General features: G+C 46.4%; 1 protein-coding gene across 1 annotated transcript in view; it reads left to right on the top strand.

Annotated features, from left to right (window-relative positions):
- LOC109891625 (protein bassoon-like) overlaps window positions 1–21,139 on the top strand; it is a 162,052-nt gene that overhangs the window by 7,244 nt on the left and 133,669 nt on the right. Inside the window, exon 2 of the mRNA XM_031825544.1 lies at window positions 9,827–10,208. Coding sequence (XP_031681404.1) covers window positions 9,827–10,208 — 382 coding nt within the window. The remainder of the gene's footprint in view (window positions 1–9,826; window positions 10,209–21,139) is intronic.

Raw genomic sequence — 21,139 nt, 5'->3', positions numbered from 1 at the left:
TTCACTGGCCCTAACCCTGTCAACAGAGTGTTATTCACTGGCCCTAACCCTGTCAACAGAGTGCTATTCACTGGCCCTAACCCTGTCAACAGAGTGTTATTCACTGGCCCTAACCCTGTAAACAGAGTGCTATTCACTGGCCTTAACCCTAACCCTGTAAACAGAGTGCTATTCACTGGCCCTAACCCTAACCCTGTAAACAGAGTGCTATTCACTGGCCCTAACCCTGTCAACAGAGTGTTATTCACTGGCCCTAACCCTGTAGACAGAGTGCTATTCACTGGCCCTAACCCTAACCCTGTCAACAGAGTGTTATTCACTGGCCCTAACCCTGTAAACAGAGTGTTATTCACTGGCCCTAACTCTGTCAACAGAGTGCTATTCACTGGCCCTAACCCTGTCAACAAAGTGTTATTCACTGGCCCTAACCCTGTCAACAGAGACTTATGCACTGGCCCTAACTCTAACCCTGTCAACAGAGTGCTATTCACTGGCCCTAACTCTAACCCTGTCAACAGAGTGCTATTCACTGGCCCTAACCCTGTCAACAGAGTGTTATTCACTGGCCCTAACCCTGTCAACAGAGTGTTATTCACTGGCCCTAACCCTGTCAACAGAGAGTTATGCACTGGCCCTAACCCTAACCCTGTCAACAGAGTGTTATTCACTGGCCCTAACCCTAACCCTGTCAACAGAGTGTTATTCACTGGCCCTAACCCTGTCAACAGAGAGTTATGCACTGGCCCTAACACTAACCCTGTCAACAGAGTGTTATTCACTGGCCCTAACCCTGTCAACAGAGTGTTATCCACTGGCCCTAACCCTGTCAACAGAGTGCTATTCACTGGCCCTAACCCTAACCCTGTAAACAGAGTGCTATTCACTGGCCCTAACCCTGTCAACAGAGTGTTATTCACTGGCCCTAACCCTGTAAACAGAGTGCTATTCACTGGCCCTAACCCTAACCCTGTCAACAGAGTGTTATTCACTGGCCCTAACCCTGTAAACAGAGTGTTATTCACTGGCCCTAACTCTGTCAACAGAGTGCTATTCACTGTCCCTAACCCTGTCAACAAAGTGTTATTCACTGGCCCTAACCCTGTCAACAGAGACTTATGCACTGGCCCTAACTCTAACCCTGTCAACAGAGTGCTATTCACTGGCCCTAACTCTAACCCTGTCAACAGAGTGCTATTCACTGGCCCTAACCCTGTCAACAGAGTGTTATTCACTGGCCCTAACCCTGTCAACAGAGAGTTATGCACTGGCCCTAACCCTAACCCTGTCAACAGAGTGTTATTCACTGGCCCTAACCCTAACCCTGTCAACAGAGTGTTATTCACTGGCCCTAACCCTGTCAACAGAGAGTTATGCACTGGCCCTAACACTAACCCTGTCAACAGAGTGTTATTCACTGGCCCTAACCCTGTCAACAGAGTGTTATCCACTGGCCCTAACCCTGTCAACAGAGTGCTATTCACTGGCCCTAACCCTAACCCTGTCAACAGTGTGCTATTCACTGGCCCTAACCCTAACCCTGTCAATAGAGTGTTATTCACTGGCCCTAACCCTGTCAACAGAGTGCTATTCACTGGCCCTAACCCTAACCCTGTCAATAGAGTGTTATTCACTCGCCCTAACCCTGTCAACAGAGTGTTATCCACTGGCCCTAACCCTGTCAACAGAGTGCTATTCACTGGCCCTAACCCTAACCCTGTCAATAGAGTGTTATCCACTGGCCCTAACCCTGTCAACAGAGTGCTATTCACTGGCCCTAACCCTAACCCTGTCAACAGAGTGTTATCCAGATTTTCTATGGGGTTGAGATCTGGAGACTGGCTAGGCCACTCCAGGACCTTGAAATGCTTCTAACGAAGCCACTCCTTCGTTGCCCGGGCAGTGTGTTTGGGATCATTGTCATGCTGAAAGACCCAGCCACGTTTCATCTTCAATGCCCTTGCTGATGGAAGGAGGTTTTCACTCAAAATCTCACGATACATGGCCCCATTCATTCTTTCCTTTACACGGATCAGTCGTCCTGGTCCCTTTGCAGAAAAACAGCCCCAAAGCATGATGTTTTCACCCCCAGGCTTCACAGTAGGTATGGTGTTCTTTGGATGCAACTCAGCATTCTTTGTCCTCCAAACACGACGAGTTGAGTTTTTACCAAAAAGTTATATTTTGGTTTGATCTGACCATATGACATTCTCCCAATCTTCTTCTGGATCATCCAAATGCTCTCTAGCAAACTTCAGACGGGCCTGGACATGTACTGGCTTAAGCAGGGGGACACGTCTGGCACTGCAGGATTTGAGTCCCTGGCGGCGTAGTGTGTTACTGATGGTAGGCTTTGTTACTTTGGTCCCAGTGATGATCCATGGCACGAAGCCGCCAGTGATGATCCATGGCAAGAAGCCTCCAGTGATGATCCATGGCACGAAGCCTCCAGTGATGATCCATGGCAAGAAGCCTCCAGTGATGATCCATGGCAAAAAGCCTCCAGTGATGATCCATGGCAAAAAGCCTCCAGTGATGATCCATGGCAAGAAGCCTCCAGTGATGATCCTTGGCACGAAGCCTCCAGTGATGATCCATGGCAAGAAGCCTCCAATGAAGAGTCATGCCACGAAGCCTACAACGACGGTCCCAAGTCCGGAGCCTCCAGCGACGGTCCCTAGTCCGGAGCCTCCAGTGACGGTGTCTCCAGTCCGGGAGCCCGCAGCAATGGTCTCCAGTCCGGGAGCCCCCAGCGACGGTCTCCAGTCCAGGGCCCTCTATGAGGGTCCCCAGTCTGGGTCGGCGACGAGGGTCCCCCGCACCAGAGGTGCCACCAAAGTGGGGTGAGCCAGTGGTGGAGCGGGGTCTGCGTCCCGCACCTGAGCCGCCACCGCGGATAGATGCCTACCCAGACCCTCCCCTATAGGTTCAGGTTTTGCGGCCGGAGTCCGGGGGGGGGGGGGGTACTGTCACGCCCTGACCTTAGAGATCCTTTTTATGTCTCTATTTGGTTTGGTCAGGGTGGGATTTTGGGGTGGGTATTCTATGTTCTATTATTTGTATTTCTATGTTTTGGCTGGGTAGGGTTCTCAATCAGGGACAGCTGTCTATCGTTGTCTCTGATTGAGAACCATACTTAGGTAGCCCTTTTTCCCACCTGTCTTTGTGGGAAGTTTACTTTGTTTATGGCACATAGCCTTAAGCTTCACGGTTTGTTTTGTAGTGTTTATTGTTTTGTTCTGGGTCTTTTTCTAATAAAGAGAACATGTACGCTCACCACGCTGCACCTTGGTCCACTTCTTTCAACGACCGTGACAATCACCATAATGACCACTCAACACTATAATAACAGTGTTTCTTTCTGTCATAGAAACAGAGCAGTAGTAGAGTCCATTGTGATTACAACTGAGATATCCATCACTTTGCCCAATGTAGAACGAAATGCTTGCGGTTTTCTAATAAGAAAGTAATTAATTTCATAGATTTGTATTTGATGTAACCAGGAGCCTAGCTCAGCTCAATTCATTTGGCTCATTAATACAGATTCTATTGCGGAAATGGCACACCGCAGGGAAAACTTTTATGGACAGATTTTGCCAAGCCTTTATAGTGCTAGTGTTTCTGTGAACAGGTCTTAGGTGAACAGAATGATTCCTGAAGAGAGAGAGAGACAAAGAAAGAGAGGAACTGGGTGATTTGTGCTGCTTCACAACCAGCTGCTCTGCTCTACTCTGCTCAGCCCATCTTCAGTGACTCACTGTCACAAACAATTCTATTTTAATTCTCTCTTCCCTCATTTCCATCTCCCACCCTGGAAGTGGTGGCTGGCTGCCGAGCAGAGTACTGACTACTGGCCTTTGAAGAAGATGTGAGCGACAAAACAAGGCCTGCGTAGCGTTGTTGTTGTGACAGAAAGCAGAAAGCTATGATTTCTATTTTAATTGCTGTGGCTAATCCACGGGCTGGCCGTGGGTGTCTACAGGCCAGAATGACAGAGACAAAAGAGAAGTTATTAGTGCTGCAGACATATGATAAACCATTGTTCTTCTCAACTCATCTCGTCACTTTTCGTTTTTTAATTTCTCTTCTCTCCGCTCCTCCTCTTGTAAGGGGTGCGTGACTGGCTGCAGGGAAGTCAGGCGCAGGAGAGCAGAACTGGGTAATAACCGGAGCAGTTTAATATGCAAAACCAACGGCACCCAGAACAACAAAATATGGGTACAAAATAACCCGTTGCAAACCAGTCAGAGTGCACAAGCACTTTACAACAAGCAATTTCACACACAGACATGGGAGGAACAGAGGGTTAAATACACGACAAGTAATGAAGGAATGTAAACCAGGTGTGACGGAAAACAAGACAAAACAAATGGAAAATGAAAGGTGGATCGGTGATGGCTAGAATACCGGTGACGTTGACCGCCGAATGCCGCCCGAGAAGGAGAGGAACCGACTTTGGCGGAAGTCGTGACACCTCTCCTCGTCTCTCCTTTCCTCTCCCCTCCGTCAAGAGAGAGACATGGCAGCAACACATGACACATGAAGTCGGAAGTTTACATACACCTTAGCCAAATACATTTAAATGTTTTTCACAATTCCTGACATTTAATCAGAGTACAAATTCCCTGTCTTAGGTCAGTTAGGATTGCCACTTTATTTTAAGAATGTGAAATGTCAGAATAATAGTAGAGAGAATTATTTATTTCAGCTTGCTTTTCTTTCATCACATTTCCAGTGGGTCAGAAGTTTACATACACTGAATAAGTATTTGGTAACATTGCCTTTAAATTGTTTAACTTGGGTCAAACGTTTCGGGTAGCCTTCCACAAGCTTCCCACAATAAGTTGGGCGAATTTTGGCCCATTTCTCCTGACAGAGCTGGTGTAACTGAATCAGGTTTGTAGGCCTCCTTGCTCGTACACACTTTTTCAGTTCTGCCCACAAATGTTCTATAGGATTGAGGTCAGGGCTTTGTGATGGCCACTCCAATTAAATTAGTTAAAAACCTGAATTTCCTCCTAGCAGGGATGTTTTGCATGTTTCAGTGCAACATAAAAAGAAGTGTCACCTTTTTGGGCCCTCACCAGTTTGCATCCTAAACCTTGCATAAGCCGGCAGACACTACCATATGAACTGAACACAGACCACTACAATGTCTATTCCATATGTACTGAACACAGACCACTACCATGTCTATTCCATATGAACTGACCACAGACCACTACCATATCTATTCCATATCAAATCAAATGTATTTATATAGCCCTTCTTACATCAGCTGATATCTCAAAGTGCTGTACAGAAACCCAGCCTAAAACCCCAAACAGCAAGCAATGCAGGTGTAGAAGCACGGTGGCTAGGATAAACTCCATAGAAAGGCCAAAACCTAGGAAGAAACCTAGAAAGGAACCAGGCTATGAGGGGTGGCCAGTCCTCTTCTGGCTGTCCCGGGTGTAGATTATAACAGAACATGGCCAAGATGTTCAAATGTTCATAAATGACCAGCATGGTCAAATAATAATAATCACAGTAGTTGTCGAGGGTGCAGCAAGTCAGCACCTCAGGAGTAAATGTCAGTTGGCCTTTCATAGCCGATCATGAAGAGTATCTCTACCGCTCCTGCTGTCTCTAGAGAGTTGAAAACAGCAGGACTGGGACAGGTAGCACGTCCGGTGAACCAGTCAGGGTTCCATAGCCGCAGGCAGAACAGTTGAAACTGGAGCAGTAGCACGGCCAGGTGGCCTGGGGACAGCAAGGAGTCATCATGCCAGGTAGTCCTGAGACATGGTCCTAGGACAGGATAAGACAGGAAAAGTACTCCAGATATAACAGACTGACCCTAGCCCCCCGACACAAACTACTGCAGCATAAATACTGGAGGCTGAGACAGGATGGGTCAGGAGACACTGTGGCCCCATCCGATGATACCCCCGGACAGGGCCAAACAGGAAGGATATAACCCCACCCACTTTGCCACAGCACAGCCCCCACACCGCTAGAGGGATATCTTCAACCACCAACTTACCATCCTGAGACAAGGCCGAGTATAGCCCACAAAGATCTCCGCCACGGCACAACCCAAGGGGGGGCGCCAACCCAGACAGGAAGATCACGTCAGTGACTCAACCCACTCAAGTGACGCACCCCTCCTAGGGATGGCATGGAAGAGCACCAGTAAGCCAGTGACTCAGCCCCTGTAATAGGGTTAGAGGCAGAGAATCCCAGTGGAGAGAGGGGAACCGGCCAGGCAGAGACAGCAAGGGCGGTTCATTGCTCCAGAGCCTTTCCGTTCACCTTCACACTCCTGGGCCAGACTACACTCAATCACATGACCCACTGAAGAGATGAGTCTTAAAGTAAAGACTGAAAGGTTGAGACCGAGTTTGCGTCTCTCATATGGGTAGGCAGACCATTCCATAAAAATGGAGCTCTATAGGAGAAAGCCCTGCCTCCAGCTGTTTGCTTAGATATTCTAGGGACAATTAGGAGGCCTTGTGACCGTAGCATACATGTAGGTATGTGCGGCAGGACCAAATCGGAAAGATAGGTAGGAGCAAGCCCATGTAATGCTTTGTAGGTTAGCAGTAAAACCTTGAAATCAGCCCTTGCCATGACAGGAAGCCACTGTAGGGAGGCTAGCACTGGAGTAATATGATCATTTTTTTTGGTTCTAGTCAGGATTCTAGCAGCTGTATTTAGCACTAACTGAAGTTTATTTAGTGCTTTATCCGGGTAGGCGGAAAGTAGAGCATTGAAGTAGTCTAACCTAGAAGTAACAAAAGCATGGATTAATTTTTCTGCATCATTTTTGGACAGAAAGTTTCTGATTTTTGCAATGTTATGTAGATGGTAAAAAGCTGTCCTTGAAACAGTCTTGATATGTTTGTCAAAAGAGAGATCAGGATCTAGAGTAACGCCAAGGTCCTTCACAGTTTTATTTGAGACGACTGTACAACCATCAAGATTAATTGTCAGATTCAACAGAAGATCTCTTTGTTTCTTGGGTCCTAGAACAAGCATCTCTGTTTTGTCCGAGTTTAAAAGTAGAAAGTTTGCAGCCACCCACTTCCTTATGTCTGAAACACAGGCTTCTAGCGAGGGCAATTTTGGGGCTTCATCATGTTTCATTGAAATGTACAGCTGTGTGTCTTCCGCATAGCAGTGAAAGTTAACATTATGTTTTCGAATGACATCCCCAAGAGGTAAAATATATAGTGAAAACAATAGTGGTCCTAAAACGGAAACTTGAGGAACACTGAAATTTACAGTTGATTTGTCAGAGGACAAACCATTCACAGAGACAAACTGATATCTTTCCGACAGATAAGATCTAAACCAGGCCAGAACTTGTCCGTGGAGACCAATTTGGGTTTCCAATCTCTACAAAAGAATGTGGTGATCGATGGTATCAAAAGCAGCACTAAGGTCTAAGCGCACGAGGACAGATGCAGAGCCTCGGTCTGACGCCATTAAAAGGTAATTTACCACCTTCACAAGTGCAGTCTCAGTGCCACACTGTGATCTAAAACCAGACTGAAGCATTTCGTACACATTGTTTGTCTTCAGGAAGGCTGCGCAACAGCTTCTTCTAAAAATATTGAGAGGAATGGAAGATTCGATATAGGCCGATAGTTTTTTATATTTTCTGGGTCAAGGTTTGGCTTTTTCAAGAGAGGCTTTATTACTGCCATTTTTAGTGAGTTTGGTACACATCCGGTGGATAGAGAGCTGTTTATTATGTTCAACATAGGAGGGCCATGCAGAGGAAGCAGCTCTTTCAGTAGTTTAGTTGGAATAGGGTCCAGTATGCTGCTTGAAGGTTAAGAGGCCATGATTATTTCCATCATTGTGTCAAGAGATATAGTACTAAAACACTTGAGTGTCTCTCTTGATCCTAGGTCCTGGCAGAGTTCTGCAGACTCAGGACAACTGAGCTTTGAAGGAATACGCAGATTTAAAGAGGAGTCCGTAATTTGCTTTCTAATAATCATGAACTTTTCCTCAAAGAAGTTCATGAATTTATTACTGCTTAAGTGAAAGCCATTCTCTCTTGAGAAATGCTGCTTTTTAGTTAGCTTTACGACAGTATCAAAAATAAATTTAGGATTGTTCTTATTTTCCTCAATTAAGTTGGAAAAATAGGATGATCGAGCAGCAGTGAGGGCTCTTCGATTCTGCACGGTACTGTCTTTCCAAGCTAGTCGGAAGACTTCCAGTTTGGTGTGACGCCATTTCCGTTCCATTTTGTCTGGAAGCTTGATTCAGAGGTCGGGTATTTTCTGTATACCAGGGAGCTAGTTTCTTATGACAAATGTTTTTAGTTTTTAGGGGTGCAACAGCATCTAGGGTATTGCGCAAGGTTCAATTGAGTTCCTCAGTTAGATGGTTAACTGATTTTTTCCCTCTGACATCCTTGGCTAGGCAGAGGGAGTCTGGAAGGGCATCAAGGAATCTTTGGGTTGTCTGAGAATTTATAGCACGACTTTGATGCTTCTTGTTTGGGGTCTGAGCAGATTATTTGTTGCGATTGCAAACGTAATAAAATTGTGGTCCGATAGTCCAGGATTATGAGGAAAAACATTAAGATCCACAACATTTATTCCATGGGACAAAACTAGGTCCAGAGTATGACTGTGACAGTGAGTAGGTCCAGAGAGTCAATGATGGCTCCGAAAGCCTTTTGAAGAGGGTCTGTGGACTTTTTGAATGTTTTAATATTATCTGCTGTCACTACAAGGTCCGATAGGAATTCAGGGAACTTAGTGAGGAACGCTGTATATGGCCCAGGAGGCCTATGAACTGAACACAGACCACTACCATGTCTATACCATATGAACTGAACACAGACCACTACAGGTATGCCTGCTCATCAGCTCAGCTCTTCAGCGGACAGTAGGGTTAGGAAGGTGCGTGTACGTGTGTGTATGATTGAGAGGGTGAGTGTTTCTTTAGTTGCCTACTGCCTCCTCCAGAGTAACTTTACTGTGAGGAAACTGTCTGTGTCAAATAGAACCTTATTCCCTATATCGGACCCTGGTCAAAAGCAGTGCACTATATAGGGAATAGGGTGCCATTTGAGACACAGCCTATGTCTTTTCCACTGCCAGGGGTCAGAAGGCCGAAAGCGTGGGTGAGGAGGAGGACGAAGTGAAACAGAAAGGAAGAAAAATTCTCAGCTCTTTGAAAATCCTGTTCTATCCTTATCTCATCAAGATAAAACCGTTTATTTTTCCAACTCACCCACTCTTCTTTTTTCATGTACCCATATTGGCATTGGTCAAAGCAAATGTCCCACTTGTAAACCCTTTCATTCAAGATTCATCGCCATACATGGTTGTGTATTTGTGCTTGAGGCATATACTGCTCTACCTAGCAAATAGGCAGTAACTGCTCATAGCATGGAACTGATAAATATGGCTTTTATTTACCTTGGTTTCACAGTAACCTTATGCAGTTACTGCTAAACATGACCCCCCATCTTCTCCAAAACACAATGCAATAGAGGCAGGATACATGTCCACTTGACTAAGCATGTATTTAATGTAGCAAAAATGACATTAACTAATTGTCGACCAAATGAGCAGTTACTGCCTTTTTGCTCTGTAGGGCAGTATAGTTGCATCTACACAATCAATGTTGTGTGATATGGTTTCATTTTGACATCAGACTACTTTAGAGGTCTGAAAACATCTGACAAAACTTTGATTTGAAAGTGTATTTTCCTATTTGTAAAGCTCTGCTTCAAAGCCCCGGCCTTTAAAGCCATGCTGTTCTGAGATGTAACACAACATCCTCTCACAAGAGTCTACCATATATCTGTCATCCACAGCGTCTCTGGAAGACCCCCCCAGCCAGACCCAGGGTCCAGCCCCAAGGCGGGGGTCCAGACTGGGCCTGGTACAGGGGACCGCCTGGCATCCCAGGGGGAGCAGCAGGGCCAGGGCCACGCCGCCCGTAAGAACCTCCAGGTGGACGTGGGTAGTAGCAGGATGGGACGTTCCCCGTCGGTGTCCCCCGCCATCACCCCCACCTCCCCCTACTCTGTGCCCCAGATTGCCCCCATGCCCAGCAGCAAGCTGTGCCCTGTCTGTAAGACAGCTGACCTGACAGGCACCACGGAGGACAACCAGCCAAACTGCAGCACCTGCACCCAGTGCCGATCCATGGTGTGCAACCAGTGTGGCTTCAACCCCAACCCGCACCTCACCGAGGTAGGAACAAACAGTGGATCATGTGCTACTGTGCCTACTGATGAGTTTGTTTGTTTATACAGTGTCCATATTAGGACATCCTCAGTTTTCTTTCTGAGACGGAATCACCTCCCACTGACACAAAGGCTGTCCTAATATGGCCACTGTATTTATATCAGTATATTTGACATTGTATGATACGTTTGAACTGGTTAGGACATCAGGAATAGAGAATGTGGTTAGGATTATACAATGTGGTCTGGTTTATACAATGTGGTTTGTATTTGTATTAGTTATGGATCCCCATTAGCTACTCTTCCTGGGATCCAGCAAAATGAAGGCAGTTATAACCTTTTATAAACACTACAATACATTTCACAACAGATTTTGTCATGCCACTACTCTACTACCACATATCTACAACACAAAATCCTGTGTGTGTGTGTGTGTGTGTGTGTCTGTGCCTGTGCCTGTGTGTCTTTTCACAGTCCCCGCTGCGTATTGATTATGAAAACTATATGCATTTGGCTAAGGTTTATGTGAACTTCCGACTTCAACTGTATATGTGTTGTTTATAATTTTCTATAGGATTGAGGTCAGGGCTTTGTGATGGCCACTCCAATAACTTGACATTGTTGTCCTTAAGCCATTTTGCCACAACTTTGGAAGTATGCTTGGGGTTATTGTCCATTTGGAAGACCCATTTGCGACCAAGCTTTAACCTCCTGACGGATGTCTTGAGATGTTGCTTCAATATATCCACATAATTTTCCTGCCTCATGATGCCATCTATCCTGTGAAGTTCACCAGTCCCTCCTGCAGCAAAGCACCCCCACAACATGATGCTGCCACCTCGTGTTTCACGGTTGGGATGGTGTTCTTCGGCTTGCAAGCCTCCCCCTTTTTTTCTCCAAACATAATGATGGTCATTATGGCCAAACAGTACTATTTTGGTTTTATCAGACCAGAGGACATTTCTTAAAAAAGTACGATCTTTGTCCCAATGTGCAATTGCAAACCGTAGTCTGGCTTTTTTATGGCGGTTTTGGAGCAGTGGCTTCCTCCTTACTGAGTGGCCTTTCAGGTTATGTCGATATAGGACTCATGGATATACTTTACTGTGGATACAGATACTTTTGTACCTGTTTCCTCCAGCATCTTCACAAGATCCTTTACTGTTGTTCTGGGATTGATTTGCACTGCGTGGTCCCATGGTGTTTATTATTGTTTGTACAGATGAACGTGGTACCTTCAGGCTTTTGAAGATTGCTCCCAAGGATGAACCAGACTTTTCTGAGATTTTCCCATGATGTCAAGCAAAGAGGCACTGACTTTGAAGGTAGGCCTTGAAATACATCCACAGGTACACCTCCAATTGACTCAAATGTCAATTAGCATATCAGAAGCTTCTAAAGCCATGACATCATTTTCTGGATTTTTCCAAACTGTTTAAAGTCACAGTCAACTTAGTAACTTAATAATCTGTCTGTAAACAATTGTTGGAAAAATGACTTGTGTCATTGACTTGTGTCACAAAGTAGATGTCCTAACCGACTTGCCAAAACTATAGTTTGTTAACAAGAAATTTGTGTAGTGGTTGAAAAACGGGTTTTAAACTTCCAACTTCAACTGTACATATGGACAGTACCAAAATAATAATCTAATTCCTGTCTTTTCGCAGCAAAATCTGCAGAGCTTAGAAGGTTGTATTCCTCAAATATATCAAATTAAACATTTAAAAACTGAATCAAATGTATTTATATAGCCCTTCTTACATCAGCTGATATATCAAAGTGCTGTACAGAAACCCAGCCTAAAACACCAAACAGCAAGCAATGCAGGTGTAGAAGCACGGTGGCTCTGAAAAACTCCCTCGAAAGGCAAAAACCTAGGAAGAAACCTAAAGAGGAACCAGGCTATGAGAGGTGGCCATTCCTCTTCTGGCTGTGCCGGGTGGCGATTATAACAGAACATGGCCAAGATGTTCAAATGTTCATAAATGACCAGCATGGTCAAATAATAATAATCTCAGTGAACAGGTCAGGGTTCCATAGCCACAGGCAGAACAGTTCAAACTGGAGCAGCAGCACAGCCAGGTGGACTGGGGACAACAAGGAGTCATCATGCCAGGTAGTCCTGAGGCATGTTCCTAGGGCTCAGGTCCTCTGAGAGAAAGAAAGAAAGAAAGAGAATTAGAGAGAGCAAACTTAAATTCCCACAGGACACCGGATACAGAAACCCAGCCTAAAACCCCAAACAGCAAGCAATGCAGGTGTAGAAGCACTCCAGATATAACAGACTGACCCTAGCCCCCCGACACAGAAACTACTGCAGCATAAATACTGGAGGCTGAGACAGGAGGGGCCAGGAGACGCTGTGGCCCCATCCGATGATACCCCCGGACATATAACCCCACCCACTTTGCCAAAGCACAGTCCCCACACCACTAGAGGGATATCTTCAACCACCAACTTACCATCCTGAGACAAGGCTGAGTATAGCCCACACAGATCTCCGCCACTGTCACGGCCGTCGAAAGAAGAGGACCAAAGTGAAGCGTGACGAGCGTGCATTTGTATTTTTATTTAAAATGTTGCCAACAAAACAATAAACGAAAAACAACCGTGAAGCTTACAGGGCTAAGTGCCACTAACAAAGTTAACTACCCACACTGAAAGGAGAGAAAAATGGCTACCTAAGTATGATTCCCAATCGGAGACAACGATAGACAGCTGTCCCTGATTGAGAAGCATACCCGGCAAAAACATAGAAATAAAGAAACCTAGAAAAGAAAACCTAGAATTCCCACCACATATCACTCCCTGACCTAACCAAATTGAGAAATAAAACGTCTCTCTAAGGTCAGGGCGTGACAGTACCCCCCCCCAAAGGTGCGGATTCTGGCCGCAAAACCTGAACCTTTAGGGGAGGGTCCGGGTGGGCATCTATCCGCGGTGGCGGCTCTGGTGCGGGACGTAGACCCCACTCCAACTCTGGCTCACCCCACTTTGGTGGCGCCTCTGGTGTGGGGACCCTCACCGCCAACTCCGGAGAGCCCCGGACTGGGGACCCTCTCTGCGGGTCCCGGACTGGGCATCCTCGTTGCGGGCCCCGGACTGGGCATCCTCGTTGCGGGCCCCGGACTGGGCACCCTCATTGCGGGTCCCAGACTGGGCACCCTCATTGCGGGCCCCGGACTTGGCACCCTCGTTGCGGGCCCCGGACTGGGCATCCTCATTGCGGGCCCCGGACTGGGCACCCTCATTGCGGGCCCCGGACTTGGCACCCTCGTTGCGGGTCCCAGACTGTGCACCCTCGCTGTGGGCCCCAGACTGGGCACCCTCGTTGCGGACCCTGGACTGGGCACCCTAGCTGCGGGCCCCGGACTGGGAACCCTAGCTGCGGGCCCCGGACTGGGCACCATTGCTGCGGGCCCCGGACTGGCCCGTGGAGCAGGTACCGGACTGGGCACCCTCGCTTCTGGCCCCGAACTGGACACCCTTGCTGGAGGCCCCGGATTCGCCCGTGGAGCAGACACCGGACTCACCAGGCTGGGGAGACCTACTGGAGGCCTGGTCCGTGGAGGAGGCACAGGATAGACCGTCGCTGGAGGCTCCGGACTGGAGGCCGTCGCTGGGGGCTCCGGACTATGACTCCTCACTGGAGGCTTCGTGCCATGGATCATCACTGGAGGCTTCATGCCATGGATCATCACCGGAGGCTTCTTGCCATGGATCATCACCGGAGGCTTCGTGCCATGGATCATCACCGGAGGCTTCATGCCATGGATCATCACCGGAGGCTTCGTGCCATGGATCATCACTGGAGGCTTCGGACAGTTAGGGACACACAGGAGGCCTGGCTCTGGGAGCAGGCACAGGCCTCACCAGGCTGGGGAGACATATTGGAGGCTTTGTTCTTGGCGGAGGCACCGGATACACTGGGCCGTAGAGACGTACTTGCGGCCAGATGCGCTGAGCCGGCACCCTCCGACCTGGCTGGATGCCCACTCTAGCCCGGCCGATTCAGAGAGCTGGAAGGTAGCGCACCGGGCTTTGAACACGCACTGGAGACACCGTGCGCTCCACCACATAAAATGGCACCTGACCAGTACGACGCTCGCCACGGTAAGCTCGGGAAGTTGGCTCAGGTCTAAACTCCGACTCCGAAATTATTTTTGGAGCTGCCTCTCGGGCTTCCGTGACCGGGTCTTGTCCCCTGCCATTCTCTCCTCCCCAGTCCAGCTCGTCCTCCAGGTTGGCGCACGCTGCTTGGTCTTTTGGTGGTGGGTAGTTCTGTCACGGCCGTCGAAAGAAGAGGACCGAAGTGCAGCGTGGTGAGGGTACATTTCTCTTTTTATTTAAAATGTCGCCAACAACACAACAAAAGAAAAACAACCGTGAAGCTTACAGGGCTAAGTGCCACTAACAAAGTTAACTACCCACACTGAAAGGAGGGAAAAAGGGCTACCTAAGTATGATTCCCAATCAGAGACAACGATAGACAGCTGTCCCTGATTGAGAAGCATACCCGGCCAAAACATAGAAATAAAGAAACCTAGAAAACAAAACATAGAATGCCCACCCCACATCACACCCTGACCTAACCAAATAGAGAAATAAAACGGGGGGGGGGGGGGGGGGTGCCAACCCAGACAGGAATAACATTCTATTGGCTGCCAGAATTTTATATAATGATTCAAATAGACAATTTCTATGTTTTGAATCCGTTGACGATTTGCGTATCAGTTCATAAACCATGTGCCATGGAATCGGTACGTCAAAAATCTCTTCCCAACTATTTTGCTATCTATATGGCAGAGCTGTCATTTTTTTTGTTCTTAAATTAAATTAGTATATATTTTTCTTCATCACAATTTTCTTTAACCAATTTTGGTCTTTAATTTAGGGCCGACAGACAAGTTCCTTACTTTTCCCCCTTGCTTTTGCCTCGTCCATTTTTGCGTTAATGCTGAAATTAGTTGGTTGTAATTTTAGGTAGAGCCGACATTTCCATATATTTTTGTTCACTGCATGTGTGACATAACTCTACCAGTCCTATTTATGATATAATGTACAAAGATTTATGTTTTTTTTTATCAATCAGTATATATGAGTTTAACCACAATATTTGTTGTGTTATTTGTTCTTGTCACGTTCTGACCTTAGTTCTTTTGTCATGTCTTTGTTTTAGTACGGTCAGGGCTTGAGTTGGGTGGGTTGTCTATGTTAGTTTTTCTATGATTTGCTATTTCTGTGTTTGGCCTGATATGGTTCTCAATCAGAGGCAGCTGTCAATCGTTGTCCCTGATTGAGAACCATATTTAGGGAGCCTGATTTCTATTGTGTTTTGTGGGTGATTGTTTTCTGTTTTCTGTTGTGTGTCTGCACCAGCCAGAACTGTTTTCGGTCGTTTGTCTTTGTTATTTTCGTGTTCATTTAATAAATATGGACACATACACTCTGCACCTTGGTCCTCACCTTCTTCCACCGACGACGACCGTTACAGAATCACCCACCACCAAAGGACCAAGCAGCGTGGTAACAGGCAGCAGCAGCAGGAGCAGCGCTATAAGGAGGAATGGACATGGGAGGACATTCTGGACGGCAAGGGTTGCTACACATGGGAGGAGATCCTGGCTGGAAGGTATCGCCTCCCATGGGAACAGGTGGAGGCAGCCAGGAGAGCGGAGGCAGTAGGTAAAGGGAGCCAGCACTTTGAGGGAACACGGCTGGCAAAGAAGCCCGAGAGGCAGCCCCAAAAATGTATTGGGGGGGGGGGTCACACGGGGAGTGTGGCTAAGTCAGGTAGGAGACCTGAGCCAACTCCCCGTGCTTACCGTGGAGGGAGAGGGACCGGGCAGGCACCGTGTTATGCCGTGAGGCGCACAGTGTCCCCGGTGCGCAGGCATAGCCCGGTGCGGTACATAGCAGCGCCTCGTATCGGCCGGGATAGAGTGGGCATCGAGCAAGGAGCCATGAAGCCGGCTCAGCGCATCTGGTCTCCAGTGCGTCTCCTCGGGCCGGGGTACATGGCACCAGCCCTACGCATGGTGTCCCCGGTTCGCCAGCACATTTGTTGTATTATTTGTTCTTGCCACGTTCTGACCTTAGTTCTTTTGTTATGTCTTTGTTTTAGTACGGTCAGGGCTTGAGTTGGGTGGGTTGTCTATGTTAGTTTTTCTATGATTTGCTATTTCTGTGTTTGGCCTGATATGGTTCTCAATCAGAGGCAGCTGTCAATCGTTGTCCCTGATTGAGAACCATATTTATGGAGCCTGTTTTCTATTGTGTTTCGTGGGTGATTATTTTCTGTTTTCTGTTGTGTGTCTGCACCAGCCAGAACTGTTTTCGGTCGTTTCTCTTTGTTATTTTGTTATTTCCGTGTTCATTTAATAAATATGGACACATACCACGCTGCACCTTGATCCTCACCTTCTTCCACCAACGACAACCTGAAATTGCAATCAACTTTCTATGGCTTGTTTTAAATATAACTATATTTTGGAGATTCCGAAAGTGAAGTTGTAATCTGAGTAAAGGGAAAAAGGCCATTCTTGAACATGGGGTGAGACATTCTTACTATTTTGCTCGGATTTAAGTATAACTTTTGTATGACTGATGCATTTAGTGAGAGGTTTAATGCTTTAATATCGAATAATTTCTGCCCTCTGAATTAATATCTGAATTCATATTCTGTCACGGTCGTCCTCATCTTCATCTGAAGAGGAGAGGCGAGAAGGATCGGAGGACCAAATTGCGGCATGGTATGTGTTCATCATGAATTTTAATAAAGAAAACACTGAAACACTATACAAAAACAATAAACGAAATAACGACCGTGACGCTAATGAGAACTGTGCTGACACAAGCAATCAACATAGACAATCACCCACAAACAAACAGTGAAACCCAGGCTACCTAAGTATGATTCTCAATCAGAGACAACTAATGACACCTGCCTCTGATTGAGAACCCTACTAGGCCGAAACATAGAAATCCCAAAATCATAGAAAAACAAACAGACTGCCCACCCCAACTCACGCCCTGACCATACTAAATAATGACAAAACAACAGAAATAAAGGTCAGAACGTGACATATTCATTATATAAATAGGCCTTCTTAATTTTGTCTGGCTTGCCATTCCAAATAAAATTGTATATGTTTTGCTCATATAATTTAAAAAAACGTTCACTAGGTGTAAGCAAGACCATAAGAAATTAGATCAACTGGGATATGACTAAAGAGTTCATCAGAGTGATTTTTCCACAAATGGACAGGTATTTTCCTTTCCATGGTAGCAAGATCTTATCTATTTTTGCTAACTTTCTATAAAAATGTATTGGAGTGAATTCATTTTCTTTTGGGATATGTATACCGAGTATGTCCACATCCCCGTTAAACCATTTTATTGGTAAACTACACGGTAATATAATTTTTGGGGGAGGTGATCCAATACGTAATATAGTACATTTGTCATAATTTGGTTTTAATTCAGAGAAGTTACTTTTTCTATCTAGATCCTCTGTCAGGCTGTGGGGGGATTTAAATTGTGGATTTAAAAGAAACCATGAATCGTCAACGTTCAATGACACCTTTGTTTTTAAGCCCTGGATTTTTAACCCCTTAATATTATTGTTGTATCTGATTTTAACAGCTAACATTTCAATGGCAATAATAAATAGAAATGCCGATAATGGACAACCTTGTTTTACTCCACTTGACAGTTTAAAACTTTTTGAGAAGTAGCCATTATTTACTATTTTACACCTAGGGTTACTATACATAACTTTAACCCATTTTATAAGAGACATACTTTATCAAAGGCCTTCTCAAAGTCAGCAATGAATTTCAGGCCTGGATTCCCAGATTTTTCATGGTGTTCTGTTGTTTCTATTGTTTCCACTTGTCTTATATTATCTCCAATGTATCGTCCATGTAAAAAACCTGTGATTAGGATGAATAATATCCGCCAATACCTTTCTAATTCTATGCGGTAAGCGTTTTGCTAGCATTTCACAACACTGAAGTGTGAGGCCTCCAATTTTTTTATGGACTGGATCTTTATATTTACCACTTGGATCCTGTTTCAGTAATGTCACATAAAGTTGGAAGCACAGAATTGTCAACAATGTCATTATATGCTGTAGCGTTAAGATTTTGCTTCACTGGAACTAAGGGGCCTGAACCATGAAAAACAGTCCCAGATGGTGAAGCGTGATTCATCACTCCAGAGAACACGTTTCCACGGCTCCAGAGTCAAATGGCAGTGAGCTTTACACCATTCCAGCCAACGCTTGGCATTACACATGGTGATCTTAAGCTTGTGTGCCATGGAAACTCATTTCATGAGGCTCCCGACAAACAGTTCTTGTGCTGATATTGCTTTCAGAGGCAGTTTGTTACTCGGTAGTCAGTGTTGCAACCAAGGACAGATGGTTTTTACTTGCTTCAGCAATTGGCGTTCTGTGAGCTTGTGTGTCCTACAACTTCACGGCTGAGCCGTTGTAGCTCCTCTCTCTAACCACTAGGCTACCTGCCTCCCCTCTCTAACCACTAGGCTACCTGCCTCCCCTCTCTAACCACTAGGCTACCTGCCTCCCCTCTATAACCACTAGGCTACCTGCCTCCCCTCTCTAACCACTAGGCTACCTGCCTCCCCTCTCTAACCACTAGGCTACCTGCCTCCCCTCTCTAACCACTGGGCTACCTGCCTCCCCTCTCTAACCACTAGGCTACCTGCCTCCCCTCTCTAACCACTAGGCTACCTGCCTCCCCTCTCTAACCACTGGGCTACCTGCCTCCCCTCTCTAACCACTAGGCTACCTGCCACCCCTCTCTAACCACTAGGCTACCTGCCTCCCCTCTCTAACCACTAGGCTACCTGCCTCCCCTCTCTAACCACTATGCTACCTGCCTCCCCTCTCTAACCACTAGGCTACCTGCATCCCCTCTCTATCCACTAGGCTACCTGCCTACCCTCTTTAACCACTAGGCTACCTGCCACCCCTCTCTAACCACTATGCTACCTGCCCCCCCTCTCTAACCACTATGCTACCTGCCTCCCCTCTCTAACCACTAGGCTACCTGCCTCCCCTCTCTAACCACTAGGCTACCTGCCTCCCCTCTCTAACCACTAGGCTACCTGCCTCCCCTCTCTAACCACTAGGCTACCTGCCTCCCCTCTCTAACCACTGGGCTCCCTGCCTCCCCTCTCTAACCACTAGGCTACCTGCCTCCCCTCTCTAACCACTGGGCTACCTGCCTCCCCTCTCTAACCACTGGGCTACCTGCCTCCCCTCTCTAACCGCTGGGCTACCTGCCTCCCCTCTCTAACCACTGGGCTACCTGCCTCCCCTCTCTAACCGCTGGGCTACCTGCCTCCCCTCTCTAACCACTAGGCTACCTGCCTCCCCTCTCTAACCACTATGATACCTGCCTCCCCTCTCTAACCACTGGGCTACCTGCCTCCCATCTCTAACCACTGGGCTACCTGCCTCCCCTCTCTAACCACTGGGCTACCTGCCTCCCCTCTCTAACCACTGGGCTACCTGCCTCCCATCTCTAACCACTGGGCTACCTGCCTCCCCTCTCTAACCACTAGGCTACCTGCCTCCCCTCTCTAACCACTGGGCTACCTGCCTCCCCTCTCTAACCACTGGGCTACCTGCCTCCCCTCTCTAACCACTAGGCTACCTGCCTCCCCTCTCTAACCACTAGGCTACCTGCCATTTATTTTTGTTTCACGGTACAGTTTCTCCTTTTTTAAGTTTATTCACATGATTTCTAAATTTACTGTATGTTTGCCAATCGGCTGTGCAGCCAGACTTATTTGCCATTCCTTTTGCCTCATCCCTCTCAATCATACCTTATCTATCCACAGGGATTTAACTGTTTTTACAGTCATTTTCTTAATGGGTGCATGCTTGTTAGTAACTGGTATAAGCAATTTCATAAATATGTCAAATGCAGCGTTTGGTTGCTCCTCATTACACACCACAGACTAGCAAGTGTTCTTAACATCTTCAACATAGGAATCACTGCAAATGTCTTGTATGACCTCTTATACACTATATTAGACCGAGTCTTTGGAACTTTGGTTTTCCTAGTTATAGCTACTATATAGTGATCCCTACATCTGATGGATGTGGATACTGCTTTCGAGCAGATTTCTGCAGCATTAGTAAAGATGTGATCAATACATGTCGATTATTTAATTCCTGTGCTGATTATAAATACCCTGGTAGGTTGACTGATACCCTGAACCATGTTGCAGGCACTGGTTACAGTTTGAAGCTTTTTCTTGAGTGGGCAGCTTGATGAAAGCCAGTCAATATTTAAATCACCCAGAAAATATACCTCTCTGTTGATATCACTTACATTATTAAGCATTTCACACATATTGTCCAGATACTGACTGTTAGCACCTGGTCTATAGCAGCTTCCCACAAGAATGGGCTTTAAGTCAAGCAGGTGAACCTGTAGCCATATTACTTCAACCGTATTTCACATGAGATCCTTTCAAAGCTTTACAGGCATGTGGCTCTGAATACAGCAATATTGCCCCCATTGACATGCCTGTCTCTTCTGAAGATGTTGGATTCATGTATTCCTACCACTTTATCATCAAATGTATTATGTGAGTTTCAGAGATAGTATATGAATGTTGTCAGTTACTAGCAAGTTATCGATTTCATGAACCTTTTTTCTTAGGCTACATATGTTAATGTGGGCTGTTTATTGAACTTTTCTGGGATTCTCGATTGTTTTTATTGCTTTACTGGGAGGCTTATCCGAGGTAGACATGAGAGTGATAGTTATGTTTGGACTGATAGTGCCGGATGAGCTGCAAAGCCCTTGGACAATGTACATTTGCTGCAGCACTACGACAACTCAGCGACACAATGGTAGAGATGATCTGAGCAGGGCTTTGGTCAATGATAGAGACTGT

Source organism: Oncorhynchus kisutch, linkage group LG5, assembly GCF_002021735.2.
Source record: "Oncorhynchus kisutch isolate 150728-3 linkage group LG5, Okis_V2, whole genome shotgun sequence".
Taxonomy (NCBI): Eukaryota; Metazoa; Chordata; class Actinopteri; order Salmoniformes; family Salmonidae; genus Oncorhynchus; species Oncorhynchus kisutch.
The sequence above is the reverse complement of the archived record's forward strand: the minus strand, read 5'-3'. Positions and strand labels throughout refer to the sequence as shown.